The sequence below is a fragment of the Aedes aegypti genome, chromosome 1 (assembly GCF_002204515.2).
Source record: "Aedes aegypti strain LVP_AGWG chromosome 1, AaegL5.0 Primary Assembly, whole genome shotgun sequence".
Classification (NCBI taxonomy): domain Eukaryota; kingdom Metazoa; phylum Arthropoda; class Insecta; order Diptera; family Culicidae; genus Aedes; species Aedes aegypti.
The window spans coordinates 12,429,757-12,452,880 of NC_035107.1; the positions used below are offsets into that span (position 1 = coordinate 12,429,757).

General features: G+C 37.2%; 1 protein-coding gene across 1 annotated transcript in view; it reads right to left on the reverse strand.

Annotated features, from left to right (window-relative positions):
* LOC5564251 (probable G-protein coupled receptor B0563.6) overlaps positions 1-23,124 on the reverse strand; it is a 309,960-nt gene that overhangs the window by 153,128 nt on the left and 133,708 nt on the right. Inside the window, exon 2 of the mRNA XM_021838944.1 lies at positions 6,836-7,748. Coding sequence (XP_021694636.1) covers positions 6,836-6,976 — 141 coding nt within the window. The 5' untranslated portion in view covers positions 6,977-7,748. The remainder of the gene's footprint in view (positions 1-6,835; positions 7,749-23,124) is intronic.

Genomic DNA, 23,124 nt, shown 5'->3' on the forward strand with positions numbered 1-23,124 from the left:
GAAGTGTTTCAAATTTCTGGCAGGAAGCTTTTTAAACTTCTGATGGAAAACTTTTAAACTTCTGATGGAAAACTTTTAAACTTCTGATGGAAAACTTTCAAGCTTCTGAGGGGATGATTTTCAAGCTTCTGAGGGAAAGCTTTTCAAGCTTCTGACAGGAAGCTCACCAAGCTTCTGAGAGGGAGCTTTTCCAGCTTCTGAGAGGAAGCTTTTCAAAATTCTGTGAGGAAGATTTTCAAGCTTCTGATATAATGCTTTTCAAGCTTCTTAAAATGAGTTATTCAAAGCTTTAAGCTTCTGAGAGGAAGCTTTTCAAGATTCTGTTAGAGAGCATTTCAAGGTTCTGAGAGTAGACTTTTCATACCTTTGAAAGGAAGGTTTTCAAGCTTCTAAAGGGATCTCTTCAAGCTTTTGAGAGAAAGCTTTTCAACCTTTTGAGAGGAAACTTTTCAAGCTTCTTAGAGGAAGCTTTCTAAGCTTCTGAGAGGAAGCTTTTCAAGCTTCTGAGAGAAAGCTTTTCAAGCTTCTGAGAGGAAGTTTTCCAAGCTTCTGAGAGAAAACTTTTCGAGGTTTTGAGAGGAGGCTTTCCAAGCTTCTGTGAGAGAGTTTTCAAGCTTCTGAGTGAAAGCTCTTAAAGCTTCTTAGGGGAAGCTTTTCAAGCTTCTGAGAGGAAGCTTTTCAAGCTTATGAAAGGAAGCTTTTCGAGGTTCTGAGAGGAGGCTTTTCAAGCTTCTGTGGGAGAGTTTTCGCGCCTTTGAGAGAATGCTCTTCAAGCTTCTGAGACGAAGCTTTTCAAGCTTCTAAGAGGAAGCTTTTCAAGCTTCTGAGAGGAACCTCTTCAAGCTTCTGAGAAAAAGCTTTTCAAGTTTATGTGTAGAAACTTATGAAGCTTATGGGAAGAATCTTTTGATGCTTTTGAGAGAAAGCTTTTCAAGCTTCTGAAGGAAACTTTTCAAGCTTCTGAGAGAAAGCTTTTCAAGCTAAAAGGAAGCTTTTCAAGCTTCTGAGAGGACATTTTCAAGCTTCTGAGAGGAAGATTTTCAAACTTCTGAGGGGAAGCTTTTCAAGCTTCTGAGAGGAAGCTTTTCAAGCTTCTGTTTGGAACTGAAACGCTTCTGAGAGGAAGTTTTTCAAATTTCTGGCAGGAAGCTTTTTAAACTTCTGATGGAAAACTTTTAAGCTTCTGAGGGGATGATTTTCAAGCTTCTGAGAGAAAGTTTTTCAAGGTTCTGAGAGGAAGCTTTCCAAGCTACAGAGATGCAGCTTTCCAAGCTTCTGAGACATAACTTTTCAAGCTTCTGAGAGGAAGCTTTTCAAGCTTCTGAGAGGAAGCTTTCGTAATTGCAGAAGGGAAAATTTTAAAGTTTCTGAAAGAAAGCTTTTCGTTCTTTATAAAGGAAGCTTTTCAATTTTCTGAGAGAAAGCTTGCCAAGCTTCTGAGACATAGCTTTTCATTCTTCATAGAGAAGTTTTCAAGCCTCTGAGAGGAAGCTTTTCAAGTTTCTGAGAGGAAGCTTTTAAAATTTCTGAGAAGATGCTTTTCAAGCTTCTGAGAGGAAGCTTTTCAAGCTTCTGAGAGGAAGCTGTTCTAGCTTCTGAGAGGAAGCTTTTCAAGCTCCTGAGAGGAAGCTTTTCAAGCTTCTGAGAGGAAGCTTTTCAAGCTTCTGGGAGGAAGATTTTCAAGCTTATGGGAGGAAGCTTTTTAAGCTTCTGAGAGGAAGTTTTCAAGCATCTGAGAGGAAACTTTTCAAGCTTCTGAGAGGAAGCTTTTCAAATTTCTGATAGGAAGTTTTTCAAGTTTCTGAGAGGAAGCTTTTCAAGCTTTTGAGAGGAAGCTTTTCAAGCTTCTGAGAGGAAGCTTTTCAAGCTTCTGAGAGGAAGCTTTTCAAGCTTCTGAGAGGAAGCTTTTCAAGCTTGTGAGAGGAAGTTTTTCAAGCTTGTGAGAGGAAGTTTTTCAAGCTTCTGAGAGGAAGTTTTTCAAGCTTCTGAGAGGCAGCTTTTCAAGCTTCTGAGAGAAAAATTTTTAAACTTCTGAGAGAAAGATTTTTAAACTTCTTTTTAAGCTTCTGAGTGAAAGCTTTACAAGCTTCTGAGGGGACGCTTTTAAAGCTCCCGAGAGGAAGTTTTTCAAGCTCCTGAGAGGAAGCTTTCCAAGCTTCTGAGAGGAAGCTTTCCAAACTTCGGAGAGGAAGCTTTCCAAACTTCGGAGAGGAAGCTTTTCAAGCTTGTGAGAGGAAGTTTTTCAAGCTTCTGAGAGGAAGTTTTTCAAGCTTCTGAGAGAAAGTTTTTAAGCTTCTGAGGGGAAGCTTTTCAAGCTTCTGAGAGGAGAGTTTTTCAAGCTTCTGAGAGGAAGTTTTTCAAGCTTCTGAGAGGAAGCTTTTCAAGCTTCTGAGAGGAAACTTTTCAAGCTTCTGAGAGAAAGCTGTCCAAGCTTCTAAGAGAAAGCTTTTCAAGCTTCTGAGAGGCAGCTTTTCAAGCTTCTGAGAGAAAAAATTTAAAACTTCTGATATAAAGATTTTTAAACTTCTTTTTAAGCTTCTGAGTGAAAGCTTTGCAAGCTTCTGAGGGGACGCTTTTAAAGCTTCTGAGAGGAAGTTTTTTAAGCTTCTGAGGGCAAGCTTTTCAAGCTTCTGAGAGAAAGCTTTTCAAGCTTCTGAGAGGAAGCTTTTCAAGCTTCTGAAAGGAAGCTTTTCAAGATTCTGTTAGAGAGCATTTCAAGGTTCTGAGAGTAGACTTTTCATACCTTTGAAAGGAAGGTTTTCAAGCTTCTAAAAGGGATCTCTTCAAGCTTTTGAGAGAAAGCTTTTCAACCTTCTGAGGGGAAGCTTTTCAAGCTTCTGAGAGGAAGCTTTTCAAGCTTCTGAGAGGAAGCTTTTCAAGCTTCTAAGAGAAAGATTTTCAAGCTTCTGAGAGGCAGCTTTTCAAGCTTCTGAGAGAAAAATTTTTAAACTTCTGAGAGAAAGATTTTTAAACTTCTTTTTAAGCTTCTGAGTGAAAGCTTTACAAGCTTCTGAGGGGACGCTTTTAAAGCTCCTGAGAGGAAGTTTTTCAAGCTCCTGAGAGGAAGCTTTCCAAGCTTCTGAGAGGAAGCTTTCCAAACTTCGGAGAGGAAGCTTTCCTAACTTCGGAGAGGAAGCTTTCCAAGCTTCTAAGAGAAAGCTTTTCAAGCTTCTGAGAGGCAGCTTTTCAAGCTTCTGAGAGAAAAATTTTTAAACTTCTGAGAGAAAGATTTTTAAACTTCTTTTTAAGCTTCTGAGTGAAAGCTTTACAAGCTTCTGAGGGGACGCTTTTAAAGCTTCTGAGAGGAAGTTTTTTAAGCTTCTGAGGGCAAGCTTTTCAAGCTTCTGAGAGAAAGCTTTTCAAGCTTCTGAGAGGAAGCTTTTCAAGCTTGTGAGAGGAAGTTTTTCAAGCTTCTGAGAGGAAGTTTTTAAGCTTCTGGGAGGAAGTTTTTCAAGCTTCTGGGAGGAAGCTTTCCAAACTTCGGAGAGGAAGCTTTCCAAGCTTCTAAGAGAAAGCTTTTCAAGCTTCTGAGAGGCAGCATTTCAAGCTTCTGAGAGAAAAAATTTTAAACTTCTGAGAGAAAGATTTTTAAACTTCTTTTTAAGCTTCTGAGTGAAAGCTTTACATGCTTCTGAGGGGACGCTTTTAAAGTTTTTGAGAGGAAGTTTTTTAAGCTTCTGAGGGCAAGCTTTTCAAGCTTCTGAGAGAAAGCTTTTCAAGCTTGTGAGAGAAAGCTTTTCAAGCTTCTGAGGGGATGCTCTTCAAGCTTCTGAGAGGAAGCTTTTCAAGCTTCTGAGGGGACGCTTTTCAAGCTTCTGGGAAGAAGCTTTTCAAGCTTCTGAGAGGAAGCTTTTCAAGCTTTGCAAGCTTCATTAAGTAAGCTTTTCAAGCTTCTGAGGGGACGCTTTTCAAGATTTTGAAGCTTCTGAGAGGAAGCTTTTCAAGCTTCTAAGAGGAAGATTTTCAAGCTTCTGAGAGGAACCTCTTCAATTTTCTGAGAAAAAGTTTTTCAAGCTTATGTGTAGAAACTTATGAAGCTTATGGGAAGAATCTTTTGATGCTTTTGAGAGAAAGCTTTTCAAGCTTCTGAAGGAAACTTTTCAAGCTTCTGAGAGAAAGCTTTTCAAGCTAAAAGGAAGCTTTCCAAGCTTCTGAGAGGACATTTTCAAGCTTTTGAGAGGAAGATTTTCAAACTTCTGAGGGGAAGCTTTTCAAGCTTCTGAGAGGAAGCTTTTCAAGCTTCTGTTTGGAACTGAAACGCTTCTGAGAGGAAGTGTTTCAAATTTCTGGCAGGAAGCTTTTTAAACTTCTGATGGAAAACTTTTAAACTTCTGATGGAAAACTTTTAAACTTCTGATGGAAAACTTTCAAGCTTCTGAGGGGATGATTTTCAAGCTTCTGAGGGAAAGCTTTTCAAGCTTCTGACAGGAAGCTCACCAAGCTTCTGAGAGGGAGCTTTTCCAGCTTCTGAGAGGAAGCTTTTCAAAATTCTGTGAGGAAGATTTTCAAGCTTCTGATATAATGCTTTTCAAGCTTCTTAAAATGAGTTATTCAAAGCTTTAAGCTTCTGAGAGGAAGCTTTTCAAGATTCTGTTAGAGAGCATTTCAAGGTTCTGAGAGTAGACTTTTCATACCTTTGAAAGGAAGGTTTTCAAGCTTCTAAAGGGATCTCTTCAAGCTTTTGAGAGAAAGCTTTTCAACCTTTTGAGAGGAAACTTTTCAAGCTTCTTAGAGGAAGCTTTCTAAGCTTCTGAGAGGAAGCTTTTCAAGCTTCTGAGAGAAAGCTTTTCAAGCTTCTGAGAGGAAGTTTTCCAAGCTTCTGAGAGAAAACTTTTCGAGGTTTTGAGAGGAGGCTTTCCAAGCTTCTGTGAGAGAGTTTTCAAGCTTCTGAGTGAAAGCTCTTAAAGCTTCTTAGGGGAAGCTTTTCAAGCTTCTGAGAGGAAGCTTTTCAAGCTTATGAAAGGAAGCTTTTCGAGGTTCTGAGAGGAGGCTTTTCAAGCTTCTGTGGGAGAGTTTTCGCGCCTTTGAGAGAATGCTCTTCAAGCTTCTGAGAGGAACCTCTTCAAGCTTCTGAGAAAAGCTTTTCAAGTTTATGTGTAGAAACTTATGAAGCTTATGGGAAGAATCTTTTGATGCTTTTGAGAGAAAGCTTTTCAAGCTTCTGAAGGAAACTTTTCAAGCTTCTGAGAGAAAGCTTTTCAAGCTAAAAGGAAGCTTTTCAAGCTTCTGAGAGGACATTTTCAAGCTTCTGAGAGGAAGATTTTCAAACTTCTGAGGGGAAGCTTTTCAAGCTTCTGAGAGGAAGCTTTTCAAGCTTCTGTTTGGAACTGAAACGCTTCTGAGAGGAAGTTTTTCAAATTTCTGGCAGGAAGCTTTTTAAACTTCTGATGGAAAACTTTTAAGCTTCTGAGGGGATGATTTTCAAGCTTCTGAGAGAAAGTTTTTCAAGGTTCTGAGAGGAAGCTTTCCAAGCTACAGAGATGCAGCTTTCCAAGCTTCTGAGACATAACTTTTCAAGCTTCTGAGAGGAAGCTTTTCAAGCTTCTGAGAGGAAGCTTTCGTAATTGCAGAAGGGAAAATTTTAAAGTTTCTGAAAGAAAGCTTTTCGTTCTTTATAAAGGAAGCTTTTCAATTTTCTGAGAGAAAGCTTGCCAAGCTTCTGAGACATAGCTTTTCATTCTTCATAGAGAAGTTTTCAAGCCTCTGAGAGGAAGCTTTTCAAGTTTCTGAGAGGAAGCTTTTAAAATTTCTGAGAAGATGCTTTTCAAGCTTCTGAGAGGAAGCTTTTCAAGCTTCTGAGAGGAAGCTGTTCTAGCTTCTGAGAGGAAGCTTTTCAAGCTCCTGAGAGGAAGCTTTTCAAGCTTCTGAGAGGAAGCTTTTCAAGCTTCTGGGAGGAAGATTTTCAAGCTTATGGGAGGAAGCTTTTTAAGCTTCTGAGAGGAAGTTTTCAAGCATCTGAGAGGAAACTTTTCAAGCTTCTGAGAGGAAGCTTTTCAAATTTCTGATAGGAAGTTTTTCAAGTTTCTGAGAGGAAGCTTTTCAAGCTTTTGAGAGGAAGCTTTTCAAGCTTCTGAGAGGAAGCTTTTCAAGCTTCTGAGAGGAAGCTTTTCAAGCTTCTGAGAGGAAGCTTTTCAAGCTTCTGAGAGGAAGTTTTTCAAGCTTGTGAGAGGAAGTTTTTCAAGCTTCTGAGAGGAAGTTTTTCAAGCTTCTGAGAGGCAGCTTTTCAAGCTTCTGAGAGGAAGCCTTCCAAGCTTCTGAGAGGAAGCTTTTCAAGCTTTAAAGGAGCTCAGCTTCTCTTCTGAAATATTTTTGAACAAATTTTTCAAGCAAACTTGAAAGATTTATGAAAAATTCTTTGTAAAAAATTCTACGATTTCTATGAGAAATTTCACTCAAAGATACACTGTTTATATCCAGGACAATCCTTAGGAGAGCCTTGAGAAATTGTAAAGCATTTCAGACAACTCGTGTGTTCTTAAGATAAATTGTGTAATAATCTGTCTTCGAACTTTTGGATGAATTCATTGAAAAAAACTTTAAAAAACTACTAAAGGAGATTAAAAAATTATTGAGGGAATTCCTGATTGATTCCTGTGAGGAATATTTAGAGTAAGGCTCGTAAACATTACTGCAAGAATCTTTCGAGATCAAATATTTCTGATATCCTGAAATAATCGTCGATTGAATTTCTGAATTAAATTAGATAGAATCTTTGCATTGTTTGTGTTGAAATCCGTTTGATAAATCGATAGACGCTTGAAACAAGTTACACCGAATTTAAGAAATAGACATCTCTTCCAACCCGTGGCATCCCTGATTTTTACAGCATACTCACCCCACTTCGCAGCGTCCCATCGTAGTTGGTGCTGGCGGCCGCGCTGATACTGCTGCTAGCGCTGGTGCTGTTCCCGTTGAAGCCTCCCCAGTAAAACGAACAAAAATGCGGATGCTCCTCGAGTGGATACAGATGGATCATAGTCCCCCTGCTCTGGCGGCAGATGTTGGCCAACGGAAATTCCAACTAGCAGGCTGGGTTGTCGTTCACAGCGTTCCACCGGGTTGCTTCGACTCGTTTCAGTTGCTTTGGTTACGATTGCTTAGCGTGCTTTGATCAGTTGAGTTTCTTTAGTTTGCAGGGTTCGAGTTTTGGTTTTGAATTTTACGACAGGGCTGTGACAGCGTGATTTATGTCCTCTGAGGGGGATGAGCAGTGAGTGTTATGGATATCTTCGGTTGGTTTATTCGGCAGTTAAAGACAGTACGGAGCTAGGGATGCAAAGGCCTAATCTCTGGTTTAACCATTCGTGTTTTTTGGATGTTTGTTGACTTGTAGTCAGTATCACATTGTTTGTTTTCTTCGTTTTGTATGGGGGTGAGGATAACTATTTACACACTCTCATGTCCAGCTGCATCATGGTAATCATTATCTCAGTCAGCATCATCAGGACTGGTGACCGGTGATGATGAGAAGTCGTGAGCATCGTATCGTAACTTTGCCAGGTCAGCGTTAAACCCGGTTGATGAAGACAAATGACGACAGGGTCCGTTGCTATGACGGCAGCAACTTTCTCGGTGGCGGTGACACTTCCTCTTCGAATATTTCTGTGTTTGTACGTCGATGACAGTGTCGGAGGTCGGTTTTGACTCATTTCGTGTCGTCGCCGACGGATTGTCACCCCCAAAGTAGGCGATGGGTTCAAATTTAATTACTGGAGCCTAGCACACTACGATGGCTCCGTGTTTCGTCCCTGGAAGAAGAAACGAATAGAAAGGATAGTTTGAGCGAACGAAGGAAACGGGCGAGATTAGGCTAATTAATGACATTTGCTACTTTACACTCCACAGTGTGGTGGTCTTTGAGATTGCGAGAGCAGATGAGAACTTTCAATGGTTTTCTAACAGTTCAATTCACTCGAATGGTTGAAAGCGTGAGTGATTAATTTGTTTGGATGTTAGTCCGAGTTCAGACCGGGGAAATTAGGAAATAATTTGCATTTTTCTTTCTGTTTCCGGGAAAGGCATCGCCTGTTGTACGATGGCGAATAGCACGTACCACGTGAATGACCGTGAAATTTGGATGACTTTCGAGGAATTTGGACATTTCTTAGGACTCGTAAAGTCTTTTATCACGTGAATTGAGAGGAATGCGACTGAAGAGAGGGCGTTGGACTAAAGTCCATTAAATGTTTTAAATTTCGGGAAGGTCTATGCCCTGACAACATATGCAATCTGACGGAAAAGTTTGTTTTTGTTTATATTGAAGCAATACGGTGGAACATTTTCTTCAGTAAATACAAAACACTATGTTTTTCATTAAATTTTGGTATTTGAACATATTTTTACCAAGTTAAGAGTTATCAAGCGACTGTTATAGTTATTATTGGACCAGATCTAAGCAATCGTGATGCGCCCAGCGAAATAGAAATAAGATGATGAACGGTTGTTGAAACAGTTAATTCGGTTTAACTAGAACCAGTGGCGCAACCAAGGGGGGGTTTTGAGGGTCAAAACCCCCCTCAGAGCAGAATTGTTTTTTAAGAATTATCAAATATATTGTTGAAATTCAACACTAAAATGCACAAAAACTGGAGAGTAAGTGTATTAACAATAATGTTATTCTAAGTTGTGGCTTTCTAATATGAAAACCTCTTTTATGGTTTCGATTTTTCAGGGTTTTTTTAAGAGAAGTTTGTCAAACAAACATGCTGATACGTGTGCATATCGAGACCGTTTGAAAAGCTGATCGATTCAAAATTAGATGTTATGAAAAATTTTCAAGCTTCCTCAACATTAGGCCGAATTTTATCACCTTCAGAGAGTAAGCGAATTTACGGAGAAGCAATTCCATAGTTTTGAACAGTGCTGGGAATGGTAATAGTAGTAGGCTTGAATTTTCGCGAAAATCACGTGGCTCTCCAGTACAGTAGTTCAAAAATGTGAATCTCATCAAGTACCCTATGTTGTGTGCACGAATTTTCTAAATCATGAGTGTCATTGAAGGCTCTAAATGCGGGAAATGCAGCGGGAAATAGAACATTTTTCTACAGTAATTCTGGGTTTCCCTTAGCAACGGGTGTTTTGCTATTTTCAAGGCTTTTTTCCTACAGAAGCGATGGGTATGAGTTTCACTGGCTTCGCTGACTGTGATTGGCTTTGCTTGGCTACTGTAGAGTGAATTTCAAGATTTTTCCCAACCCTGGATTTGAATGATCAAAAATAAAAATGTCAGGAAAGATAAAGGGAGATCGTAGTTCCATTGCTATGCTGTAAAACCACAAATTTTCGTTTACAATCTAAAAATGTTTCAATATCTGCAATGCTGACTAATAATCGAACTGATTCGTCTGATAAACATATGTAAGGAACATAACAGACGAATAGTGATTGAACGCTATCACGCCAATTATGTGCGTGCATCCAAATGTAGCCTGGATAAACTTTCGAGCAAACTTCGAAAAATGTAGATTTAAACGTATTAGAATATTGCAAACGAAATTTTTATTGGAATCCGAACGTATTTCGAGAAACTTCTGTAAAATTCCACCAGGCACAACAGATTTGGTTTTAGTAGCGTTGTAAATTAATATGAAAATGTATGCCAACACACCAAAATACTATTTTTTGCTGAAATTTGTCGATCTAACATTTTCAGAGAACAGATTTCCTGTTCTTTAGATCAGAACGCTAAGTAATCAGCAGGTTTCTACTGCAACTCAGCAATTTGATTTTCTGAACAAATCAGCTTGGAAAATTTCAGCAAAATATTGCTGATTTCACCAAAAAAAATTTGATGTGCAGGGTGGACGAGAAAAGCTCAATTTTGCATATGTTGTTATGGTTTTTCTTTAATGTTAATCCAGCAATTTTTTTAGTTTTTCTGTTAGAATTTTTTTACATCCGTGTTGCTTTCCAAAAAGCACATTATCTTCAGGTTCACAAAACCCCCCCTAGAGCCAAATCCTGGTTGCGCTACTGACTAGAACACAAAGTCAAAGCAACTGTTTGAATCCAAGTACCATCGAGGTAATCAAGAAAAACAACTCGATATTAAGATACGGATGGAAATCTGGAATGTTAGCAACCAGATTATTTAGAAGTCATCTACAACAGAGGGATTCCACGGAGGCATGCAAGTCGATTCTGATCGACCATTTCAAAAATATCTGAAACTTTGCACAGTTTTTCAGTTCCATCTAAATCGTCATTTTCCGATATCAAATCTTCAAGTTGAGTCACGACTAACTTTTCAAAAGGGTGTATGTGAAAATGGTTCAAAAATATTCAAAAAGCTGCACAGCAAAAACGGTTCGTTCGATTGTTAGACAACTAAAGAAACAAAGTTAGACAACTAAATAAAGATTCCAAAAAAAAATACACACGGTAAAAAAAATTTTTTTTTTGCATTAAAAAACATAATTTTTGACACAAAAACTCAAATTTCTCAAAACCCTATCGGAATACCAACGTAATTTTTTGAGGGAAAACGGTCCATTATATTAGCTATCTACCATAAAAATTTGGTGATGGTAAGCCAATAAACAAAAAAGTTATGACATTTCAAATATTTCACAAATTTGACACTTAGTGAAATTTTTTTTTTCATTGTTAATTTTTTTAGGACCGCAGTTTGTTGCTGAATTTTTTGTTAAGGGTACCACATGAGGTAAACAAGTTGTTTTCATGATATTTTATTTAATTATTCATAACTATTATAGCATCTATTAGAAAGTTAGACGCGATCCAGTGTTGGGATCTAAAGTCTTGATAGTGTCATATTTTTTATTGTACGTAACTGAAGAAAAATTCTCTCAATAGTGTTGAAACCTTTTGATAAAAGAAACCTATAAGAAATCTAATATTGAAGACAAAAGCTACAAAAAAAGTTTTCTATACAGGTATACGACTAGTTTACCTGCAAAAAGCTTACCTCGTAGAGAACAAGGCGGGTCAATACCCAGGTGATCTAGTATACATAAAGCAGGTCGGTTTTCTCGGCGCTGGTTTTCTCCACAAAGTTAAAATCTGATTACACCTGGGTATAGACCCGCCTTGGTAGAGAATATACTTTGTTAATCATATTTGGGAGAAAGCGAGTAACTTCTACAACATCAAAAACATGATAGGTACATACCATGAACATACTCACGAAAAAGCTAAAAATATACTACCACTATGGTTATAAAAGATTTAATTGTAAAATTTTTCTTCAGTCAAGCAAACGACACCAAACTAGTCAGTAAAAACTTAAAAGTGATTTTGTTTATTAAAATCTAACGAGCAACATGAGTAGTCGCTTTCTCAACTGTTGCAGGCCGTTTGCAGAAAAAAAGTGTTCGAAAGAGCTACGAAATCTCACCGAAAGCACCATAGATAAACTGAAAGCGGCTGGTTATGCTCCAATGTCTACATTGAATACAAATTTACGCATTTGTACGTCCTGCCGTTTAAACGTTGACAAACGGGCAATCTGTACATCATCGGTGGATCAGGTTGCAGGAAGTTCGAAAACAACAACAACTGTGGAATTACTAGATGCACCGACAACAACTAAGGAGTTACCAGAAGTACCAAGTGCAGATAGTCTTGCCACGGTACCATCAGCGACATCTGTTTCAACAAATCAATCAGAAGATGAGTGCATCCAGAAGGTCAACATCGAACGCTTCAACGAAGGGATAGCTGGAATAAAAGTGACTCCGATTAAATGGACGAAGATGGGTTACGTCAATTATCCCGAGAAAAAATACCGTGAAATCAACGAAGCTGTACGAAGAAACCTCTTCAAATTAGGACCTGAGGATGTGGAAAATACAGACTACGATGAGGTAATTATGAATATGAAGGAAAGGTTCTCGAATCTAGCCACGACAAGGAAAGAAAAATTATTGATTTTGTCGATGCTGCCACGATCGTGGTCTATTCAAGACGCCATTGATGAGTTCAAAACCAATTGAAATACAGCAAAAGAGGCAAAACAATTCAAAAATAACTGTCTTGCAACCAAAAATGCTAGGTCGAGTACTTCATTAACAGATGAGACAAAAGAAAAAATAATTCAATATTTTGAAGACGATGAAGTAAGTAGAGCTATGCCTGGCCAAAAAGATTATGTATCTGTAAAAAAAGATGGAAAGCGTCAAGCAATCCAAAAACGATTAATGATGACTACTTTGAAAGAAGCGTATACACGCTTCAAGGAAATTAACGAAAATATTAAGGTAGGTTTTTCCTCATTTGCAAGCCTTCGTCCAAGGCAATGCAAGCTTCTATCCAATTCAGGAACACATAATGTTTGTGTGTGCACAACACACGGAAATATTAACCTAATCTTACATAGTTTGAAAAGAATCAATTTATCAAAGGATATTAAAATGTTAACTGGTAGTCTTTTGTGTGAAAATACAACATCAAATTGCTATCTACGATCTTGTTCGGATTGTCCAGATTCTTCATCATTGGAAAATACTTTATTCGCTGAGTTTGAAGAAAATTATATTGATCAGTTATCATTTGAGCAATGGGTGACCACGGATAGGTGTGACCTAGAAACTATTGTAAAACCTGTAGATGAGTTTGTGTCATTTTTTTGCTTGAAATTAGAAAGTTTAATTCCTCACGACTTTATAAAAACAGAGCAATCCCGCTTTTTAAAAAATACGAAAAATACATTACAAGATGGTGAATTTTTAGTCATTTGTGATTTTTCTAAAAACTATAGCTTTGTATTGCAAGATGAAGTGCAGTCCCATCACTGGAACGTACAACAAGCTACAATTCATCCATTCGTTATTTATTTCAATGGAAGTACGCAAATTGAACATTTTAGTTTTATTGTAATTTCCGAAGATTTAAGACACGACTCAGTATCTGTGAATTTGTTCATTGCCAAAATGATTAACTTTTTACGCGTTGATAAGGATAAAGAAATCAGAAAGATATATTTCATGTCTGATGGAGCAGCATCGCAGTACAAAAACCGTAAGAATTTTTCGAGCCTATGTCAATTTAAATCAAAGTACGGAATTGATGCAGAATGGCATTTCTTTGCTACGTCACATGGCAAAGGTCCTTGTGATGCTATTGGAGGAACCATAAAGCGCATGGCCACAAGAGCAAGTTTAGCCAAAGAACGTGAGCATCCAATTAAAACTGCAAAAGAACTATTTGATTGGGCGAATCGCAGAAAAGAAGAAGATTTAACAAAATTATCATTTTGTTTTACTACTACTGAAGAGTACGAATTAACGGCATCAGAGCTCAGCGAGCAATATAATAACGCGAAAACGATCCAAGGAATCCAAAAATTTCATTGTTTCATTCCATTGTCAGAAAATAAAATTAAAGCAAAACTATACTCGAACTGTACTGATAATGATGCAAAAGTGTTCGATATTGTAAAAAAATTGAATAACAATAAATAAATAAATAAGTATTAATAAAATGTTTTCATGATCTCATAACGCATACCCAAATCCAAAACTTTTAAAGTTTATATATAACATTTAGAAACTCATCGATCATACTCTAAAAAAAAATATCCTGGTAAAAAAAATGTATTTTCGTGTAATTTGTTAATTCATTTTAATTTATACATATATACATATACATATAATATTTATACATATACATAATATTTATACATATAATATACATATTACTAAAGAATACATGAAAACGACTTGTTTAATTCACGCAAGGCCCTTAACAATAAAATCAGCAACAAACTGCGGTTCCCGTAATAATTTACACCGAAAAAAAAAAATGTTTTTTCTACTAAATGTGAAAATTGTGACATGTTTGAAATGTCATAACTTTATTGGTTTACCATCACCAAATTTTTATGGTAGATAGCTAATATAATGGACCGTTTTCCCTCAAAAAATTACGTTGGTATTCCGATAGGGTTTTGAGATATTTGAGTTTTTGTGTCAAAAATTATGTTTTTTAATGCAAAAAAAAAAATATTTTTTACTGTGTGAATTTTTTTTGGAATCTTTATTTAGTTGTCTAACTTTGTTTCTTTAGTTGTCTAACAATCGAACGAACCGTTTTTGCTGTGCAGCTTTTTGAATATTTTTGAACCATTTTCACATACACCCTTTTGAAAAGTTAGTCGTGACTCAACTTGAAGATTTGATATCGGAAAATGACGATTTAGATGGAACTGGAAAACTGTGCAAAGTTTCAGCTCAATAGAAAAAAATGAATTAAAAAATTTACCAAATTTTGGTGCTGTTGCTTGGAATCACTCAACACTGAAAAATATTCAGTTTGCTCCCAACCTGGGAGGGAGGCACCGATACTACTCACGAAATATAGAACAAAGTTTGTTTGAACTGCAAGATAACTCCAGCTTGCCAACAACAATCAAGGCAGGCTTGGGAAAAATCGCTAGTTTTCTTTTGTTATGTATTTTCGATCTTTTCTGACAAACATGGAAAAAGGGCCACAGTTTTCTATGCACTAAATATTAATTTTCATTGGAAAAAGTAAAACCATGCGTTTTTCAATACTTTATATTCAATCAGTTGAAAGGTGCTCACGTGACATTACTTGCATTATGTGCATGAATTGATTTTCATTTAATTTTTGTCACTTTTGATGAAATGCGAAAATGTGTTTTAATCAGTTACGCGCTTTTTCCATGTTAGTCCAATGTTTGAAATCTGGGCTCACAGTGACAGTTCGTGACAGCGGAATCCCGGCTCACTATGACGTACAGAAATTTTGTATTGGTTTCTCCCTCCCAGCTCCCAACCATCCCAGAATAAAGATCATTAAGGCTGTAGTCCGTCATTCGTTTTGGCAGCCATGTTGACATTGCAGCTCGCAGTTTCCAAGTGATAAAACTCAGTCCTCATAGTTCATAATGGGATGGTACACAAATTATGTCACGCTAAATTTGAAATTTTTTGACCCCCTCCCCCCCCTTTGTCACGTTTTTTGTATGAGCCCTCAAAAATTTTTGTAAGACTTGTCACGCTTGGCTTGACCCCTTCCCCCCCTAAGAGCGTGACGTAATTTGTGCATGACCCCAATGATCCGGAAAAGTATCACTATATTCGCTGATATGCTGAAAAGATGCTGATACTTTTTCAGAAGCGTCAGTGCAATACGAAATGATTTTCTTCAATTCAAAATTAGGACATAATTTAGCAATAATCATTAACGACGTGTACAAATTTCAATGACGGCCTAGCTGCAGTTTTGCATCAAGATGCCTGGTTTCGGCAATCAAGAAAATGCTCCCAATCGTTCCGCGGGCAGCCCGGAGTTCATCATAAAATCTCTGGCATCCATTGGCGTAGCTAAGATTTTTTTCTGGAGGGGGCCTAGGGGGGGGGGCCTAGCATAAAACTGTTTAACAGATGTATTTTTATTATTATTATCTCTATTAGGGAGATTTTCAGCCCACGGCTGGTTCATCTCCAATTTACAGATGTAATGTCGTTCCAAATAATCACGATTTTCACAAATTTCGTGTTTTTAACAGATTTGTATTGATTTTAATAATTTGTGATTTTGTCTCATTTCGCGGCACATAAGTTTCATTTGTGTTTTTAAAAATACAAATTCATTCTCTTTGTAATTCGTCAAGAATTCTAGCAAAAAAAATCACCCAATATAATACGCAAATGTCATTACTTGATTCCCAGATAACTTGGATGACATTTATGGTATACAGCTGCCATACTGGGGCCTTCGTTAGCCGAGTGGTTAAGAGTCCGCGGCTACAAAGCAAAATCATGCTGAAGATGTCTGAGTTCGATTCCCGGTCGGTCCAGGATGTTTTCGTAATGGGAATTTCCTTGACTTCCCTGGGCATACAGTATAATCGTACCTGACACACGATATACGAATGCGAAAATGGCAACTTTGGCAAAGAAAGCTATTAGTTAATAACTGTGGAAGTGCTAATGAGAACACTAAGCTGAGAAGCAGGCTCTGTCTAAGTGAGGATGTTAATGCCAAGAGGAAGAAGAAGCTGCCATAGTTTATTTTATTGAATAAAAAATAATATTATTTTTACATAAGTAATAGATGACTGAGAATGTTTGATCATAAAATAAAGGGAAATGCAAGGATTTAACCGTTTTAAAAAATCCGTCATGTGTAACCAACAAAATCATTTCAAAGAAAATTCACTTAGGAAAATATTGCTTAAAGATCGACAAGAAAATGTTTGAGCTATAAAGAAAAAAGATAAAAAACACGATTTCATAAGAAAACTTGAAACGGCGTTTTCCCTGAGAAATTGAACTTAATTCAATCGAGCACCCTGCAAGTTATATTTTAATCTGATAAATGTTAAAAATATAAAGCTTCAAATCGAAGAGCATCTAAAGAATAATCTTGTGAGCACAAAAAAAAAACAAAAATGTGAGAAGTAACATAAAATGTAGTTCTTGATGATTATGTTTACTTAATTGAACACAAGTGCATTTTTCAGCATAAATTAAACATTGTGCTAAGAACAATGTAAAAAATTTAGAAAAATTCTAACTGCAACAAGTCGACCGTTTCCTATTTTGTTTTTGAAAGTAATGAAAAGTATTATGTATACTTCAAGGATATTGCAGAATGGAAAAGTTATGAGTGAATTTTAAAGGTGAGGTTATGTGAGGAGTTGCAATATAGCCTGTGGTATCGAAGGCAAGTTAGAAATGATCTTGTGAAGTGACAAAATTTACAACTTTAGTCATCCCTTGAGAGGATAACTGAAAATATGAAAAAAAGAGTCCCGGGAGTTTCCTGAGAGGATATATTAAAATACAGAGAGGGTAAGCAAAAAAAGTTAAGTTATGTAAAAAGAGTGAAAATGAAAAAAAAAAACAATTTGAGCGAAATACATGAGAAGATAGATTATATAATTACACAGAATGAATTCCCTTGAACGAGTGAGTCCCCTGAGAAAGTAAATTAAAGTAGAAAGAGTTCCCTGAGAGTATAAGTTAATTCCCTGAGATGATATATTGAAATATGTGAGTCCCTCGAGAGGGTAAGTAAAAAATGAGTCCCCTGAGAGGGTAAGTAAAAAGAGAAAAGTCCCCTGAGAGAGTAATTAAATCAAAAAGAGAAAAGTCCCCTGGAAGGGTAATAAAAAAAAGTCCCCTGGAAGGGTAATCAAAAAACAGTCCCCTGAGAGGGTAATTTAAGCGAAAAGAGAAAAGTCCCCTAAGAGGGTAAGCAACAAAAAAGTCCCCTGAGAGGGTAAGCACAGAAAAGTCCCCTGAGAGGATAAGTTAAGCAAAAAGACAAAAGTCCCCTGAGAGGGTAGTCAAAAAAATGTCCCCTGAGAGGGGAAATTAAGCAAAAAGGGAAAAGTCCTCTGAGAGGGTAATCAAAAAAGTCCCCTGAGAGGGTAAGTTAAGTAAAAAGAGAATGTCCCCTGAGAAGGTAATAAAAAAAATTCCTCTGATAGGGTAAGTTAAGCAAAAAAAAAGTCCCCTGAGAGGGTAAGCATAGAAAAGTCCCCTGAGAGGGTAAGCATAGAAAAGTCCCCTGAGAGGGTAAGTTTAGCAGAAAGACAAAAGTCCCCTGAGAGGGTAGTCAAAAATGTCCCCTGAGAGGGTAAGTTAGGTAAAACGAGAAATGTCCCCTGAGAGGGTAAGCAACAAAAAGAGTCCCCTGAAAGGGCAAATCAAGCAAAAAGACAAAAGTTATATAACTACACAGAGTGAGTCTCCTAAGAGGGAAAGAGTTGAAAGAGTTCCCTGAGAATATAAGAATAAAAGTTGTCTGAGACGATGTATTAAAATAAGTGAGTCTCCTGAGAGGATAAGCAAAAAGAAAAAAGTCCCCTGAGAGGGTAAGCAAAATAAAGGTCCCGTGAGAAGCTAAGTTAATTTGAAAAATAATTTGAGTGAATTACCTGAGAAGATAGATTATACAATTACAAAGAATGAATCTCCTGAGAAGAATGAGTTCCCTGAGAGGGTAGTTTATACAAAATTAATCTCCAGAAAAAAAGCCCTTTGCGAATCTAAGTTAGAGTAATATGAATTTTCCGAAGATGAAAAAATGTCAATGATATGATAAATTAGTTAGGAAGTCCTTTGAGAGGATAAATTAATAATGACAAAAAGTTTTTTTAGAGGACATGTCTAACAAAGTGTTTTGTCCAAAAGGAAAGAAACAATGATGAAGCGTTCAAAATGATCTACTTTAAAAAGTAAAAAGTAGTTTGTTTTATTTATTTAATTGTGAGCAAAATCTAAAAATGTGTACTTGTATGTATTTTTCTATAGAAAAACGATCAGTTGTGTAATCAATGAATTAGCAAGGTTGTTAGAGGAAAAAAAAAGAATAATGATTTCTTGGAAGCACAGCTTAACACGTGTAATCAAATTGTTTAGAACGGATTGAGGAGCCCAACATTAGTGACAATTCCTCTAAAGGTTTTATGGGTTGATTGATAAAAAGCCTTTCGAGCGCTAGAGAAAGCTTCTTGACGTGCCCATAGACAAGAAATGGCGCCAAGCGAATGATGATTTCAAATGAGTGATGTTTTTATATGTTTAGGAGGTCATAGTAGGCTGAACAATGAAGGGCAAAATTGAATCAGTTTGTTTATTAATTTTGTGCGGAATTAACTTGCTTTGCTTTGTGTAAAAAACGTATCTTATTCAGTTAGTAACAGTTGTGAAAAGAATTTATAATTTAAATAGGAAAACGAGAAAAACGCACTAAGAAAATAACGGTCACTACAATTTGAAGCATAAAAATTCAGTTTTTTCGAGTGCTTTATAGACAAATCAAAAGTTTAATAGTGCATGAGTGATCGGTGCGCAGCTTTTGTGACAAATTGGTATTGGAGCGGAGAATTGGACATTTCAAAGTGATGAGTTTTCTTAAGCTGTTCTTGTGTTGTTTTATTCGGCAGCTCACAAATGACAATAATTTCGTAAGCATTTATTTCATTCAATGATAAAACCCATATTATATTATATTTTTGTGAAAGATGAGGTTTGCATGGAAGATTATAGTTCAAGGAATATATTGAGTACATTGGAGGTAACTCTTGTTCCGTAGATAAATTTTAACAAGGACGATAAGTTAGTGCTGCCGAAAATACCCTCAGGGTGCCGAAACCATCATTTACCCTATATCGGCAAAAAATAGCCATTTTTTTCGAAGAAAATCTAAGAGATAAAACAGTTGACAAAAAGTTGCGCAATCAAAAGTTCTAAAAGTAATCGGAACGATGTTTTTGGCGAGAAATTATTGTATAAAAAGTTTTTAGGAAATCTAATTTTTCAGGATCACTCATACTTATTTGTTTAAAAAAATCATAACTGGCGATGACCAATCGCGTGACAAACGAAATATTTTACCTTAGATTAGATTTGGTGAGTTTGTTCCAATTGACGAGATACGAAATGTCGAGTAAGAGAGCTGACTGTACTTATTTTTAATGAAAGTAGGGCTACTTCAGAGGAAAGGGTCAATTTGTTTTCTCGTTTCAAATACTTAATAATAACGCTTAAACCTTAAACGCTGTCACTACCAACGCTTAAAATTTGCTGATTTGTACAGGCTGACTGCGATACGGTTCGGATCAATCTATATCACATAAACATCATGCTGTCTACTCCATCACCAATGTGATAAAATCTAGTTTTGTGGATTAAGATCAGGAGGGCATTGGAAACTTTAGAATCGAATAAAATAGATCAATAGGAAATAAAACGATTTTACGATTCATACAGAAATAAATTGTGAGATTCGTAATTGAAATTTCTGAAGAAATTCTTGTTGGTTTCAGAGAATTCCCTAAAAAATCATCAATTAATCTTAAGGAATAAACCTTTGGAGAATTTCTTGAAGCATTTTTGTATAGTAGTATCACCTCATGAACATTTCATACAATTTTGTACGTTAAAATTGAAATTTATTATTGAATACTTTTGTTGAAACAGTCCACTCTCTTTAACTCGATATTGAAGACACCATCGAGTTATAGAACACAACATCAGTGAAACTGTTTTGTGTTTTACAACTTTTGATTCAAGGGTCCATCGAGGTAGCCATGCACTATGCATTCCAACTCTATGAGCCTCTGTACGTGCCATAAATTCTTTTGTTCTTTTGACTTTTACTGTGCGCCTTGTTTTGGTGCTGTCTCGCTCTCTCTCCCGGGCAACTTGAAAACAGGGCGCACAGTAAAAGTCAAACGTTTTATAGCATGCAGAGCCTCATATACATACAGTTGTGTTCAGAATAATAGTAGTGAAAGCCGATTTTCATACAAAATGCTCAACTTTGGCATGCTGTAACTTTGTTTCCATATGAGCAATCGGCATGAAATTTTGGCAGTGAACTACAAATATGCTCAATTTCATTATCACAAAATTTGAAAATTTTCACACTACCGGCTAAAAATTTAAGCACCAGGTGAAATCGCTCAAAATAATAGTAGTTTTTCTTTTGTAAATTTTTGTTCAGCAACAATTTTGTAAAAAATTGTATTGTTTATACATTTGAAGCTTGGGTGGAAATGGTTGAAACAATGAGTAAAGAAAAATTCAAAAACTCAAAATACAGCAGATATTGAAATTATTAAAACTACTATTATTTTGAGCGATTTCACCTGGTGCTTAAATTTTTAGCCGGTAGTGTGAAAATTTTTAAATTTTGTGATAATGAAATTGAGCATATTTGTAGTTCACTGACAAAATTTCATGCCGATTGCTCATATGGAAACAAAGTAACAGCATGCCAAAGTTGAGCATTTTGTATGAAAATCGGCTTTCACTACTATTATTCTGAACACAACTGTATATTTTATACGGATTTGTTGCAAATCCACCTTCCCGTCACGCTCAGAGAAAATTATCTAGCTACGCCAACGGATCTTTACGAAAGTAAGAAAACTAATTTACGAGCTATCACTAATCTTGAATGGCTTCTCTTTTACGAAAATTTAAAATATCATTCTATTTTAAATATAATGATCTAACCTTGGTGCCGATTCGGGCTAACAACGTTCAAAATCATTCATGCCAACGTAACGTCCTGAGGAGAAGAAAGTTGCGCTGAATACCAAGGTAAGCTTTTCAAGATAATCTTCAATACAATTACTACCTGAATGAGACCCTCTCATGTAGGGCCGCAAATAAGATTACATGATGAATTTTCGTATAGAATTGAAATAATTTAAATAATCAATATTTCAAGCAGTCCTCAATAACTTTCGAGTACCTCAGTGTGGTATTTCTATTTGTTTTGGACAATCTTAATGATACTTTGACTGCTGAAAAATACCTGATTATGGTATGATATCAAAAAATGGCATGCACGGGTATGTGCGAGTTATTCGTTCCTGTTCAGGGTTCTGGTTCGTGGAAATTTTGAAACCGCTTCCCAGCAGGTATGGGAAAACAGAGATTTGCGTCACATGCAAAGATTCCTTCAAAATTGCCTACGGTGTCGCGTAAAAAACAAACGCCCCAAAAACGCATCGCATGTTCAACGGCGTTCCAAGAATTCCCATTTCCCCACCGAAACAAAGTTACCAAATTGCTGAGGGTGTGCTTTCGGAGCTAAGAACGTTTTCCTCGAAAAACCATTTTTTTTTTGGCTTTGTTCTAAATCACTCCTCCAATCACAGTAGCCCAACTTTTCAGAACGCAAGCATCACTCAATCATTCACAGAACACCTCACTCGGAGTGAACAACCGCTAGTCAACGCCTACTAGTATTACTAGTACCAAGGCATCACACTTTCGATTGTCACTCGACAGCTTACATTGATGGCCCTCAGAAAGCGGAAACAAACAGCGCCGCAGAGTGGCTTATCCGGCCCTAGGACAGGTGAGGTATCCCATCCAAGTGGGCTTCGATTTCTGTCACCCTTTTTTCTATACGTGCCACCTTAATGCGAGCCTTCCCATTATGTGCTTGATTGCTCATCCAAACAAACCGATTTGATTCCAAGGATTGACAGATCCCCGTGCCGACTCGGTCCGCCATCGTCGCCATTCCTAGGATCGTTTATCATCGGGTTGTTTCCTTTGTCTTCGATTCCTCGAATGGATCGAGGATGAAACAGACGGAAGCTTCGACGAGGTGCGTTTGTTTGTTTATTTGTTCCGGCAACAACCGTCACCGACAGAATAGTAGGAAGCACTTGTAAGGACAATGGCTCAGATTGCCTTTCCGTGCAATGACCATGGACAACGGATACAAAGGAGCGGGTTCATCGAACTCTGGTTGTAGTAGTTACTTAATCCACAGTTTAACAGATGTAACAGTTGAAACAATTTCTTTCCAAATACAAAGTGTTTTTTGACATAATCGTCATCTAGTGGCCAGGTTGCACAAAATACTATAACTGTTATGTGCAACGAAGCCTACAGAATGCGCTAGGGTGAAACGTCAAACACGAAGAAGAACGATGACGCGCCGCTTCTGGTTGTGATTGTGAGGTATTCGTGATCAAACGTCAACATCCCACCGCAAAATCGCTAGTGTTTGGAGGTGATTTTAACCTCCAAATTGCTAAATAACCTCCAAATCATCACCTCCAAGTTAGTTCTAATAACCTCCGTTATATGAAATATGGTGGCGCGTCGATCGTCGCAAGTTTATCGTTAAACAGTCAATGAAATATTGGAAATTTTAAATGGTCATTTTATGAGTGGTCGATGAAAATTTCATAAGTGTCTGTTTGTCTGTGCTAAATCTTTCGCGCGGAGAGTTTAATTGATATTCTCGGAACTCGGGGAAAACACGTTCTTTGCCATCGCGGAAAATACCCAGAACCGCGTTCAGATTTTCGCTTTCAGTGCCTTCTTCGATTAGCTTTCATGTGTCAGCGCCTCTTTTTTTTTTGTTTGTTAAGCGAAGGTTGTTGCGATTCTACGCAATCCATCTCACAGACTGAGCGTTTCAAAGGAACTTTCTGTTTGAAATTCCACGGAAAACGGAAGGAAGTGCGCGTGGGTTCGCGATTCGGGTGTATACAGATAGACGCATTTCACCGTCTGTCGTCGCAAATGGAACGACGCATCATGGAAATCGTAGCAAGCCATTTCTCATTGTCGAGTGGTTGCTGAGTCTTGAAAATTATTAGCCCTGATCTGATTTTTATTAAATACAACGACAGAGCATGTTCTTGCTTCT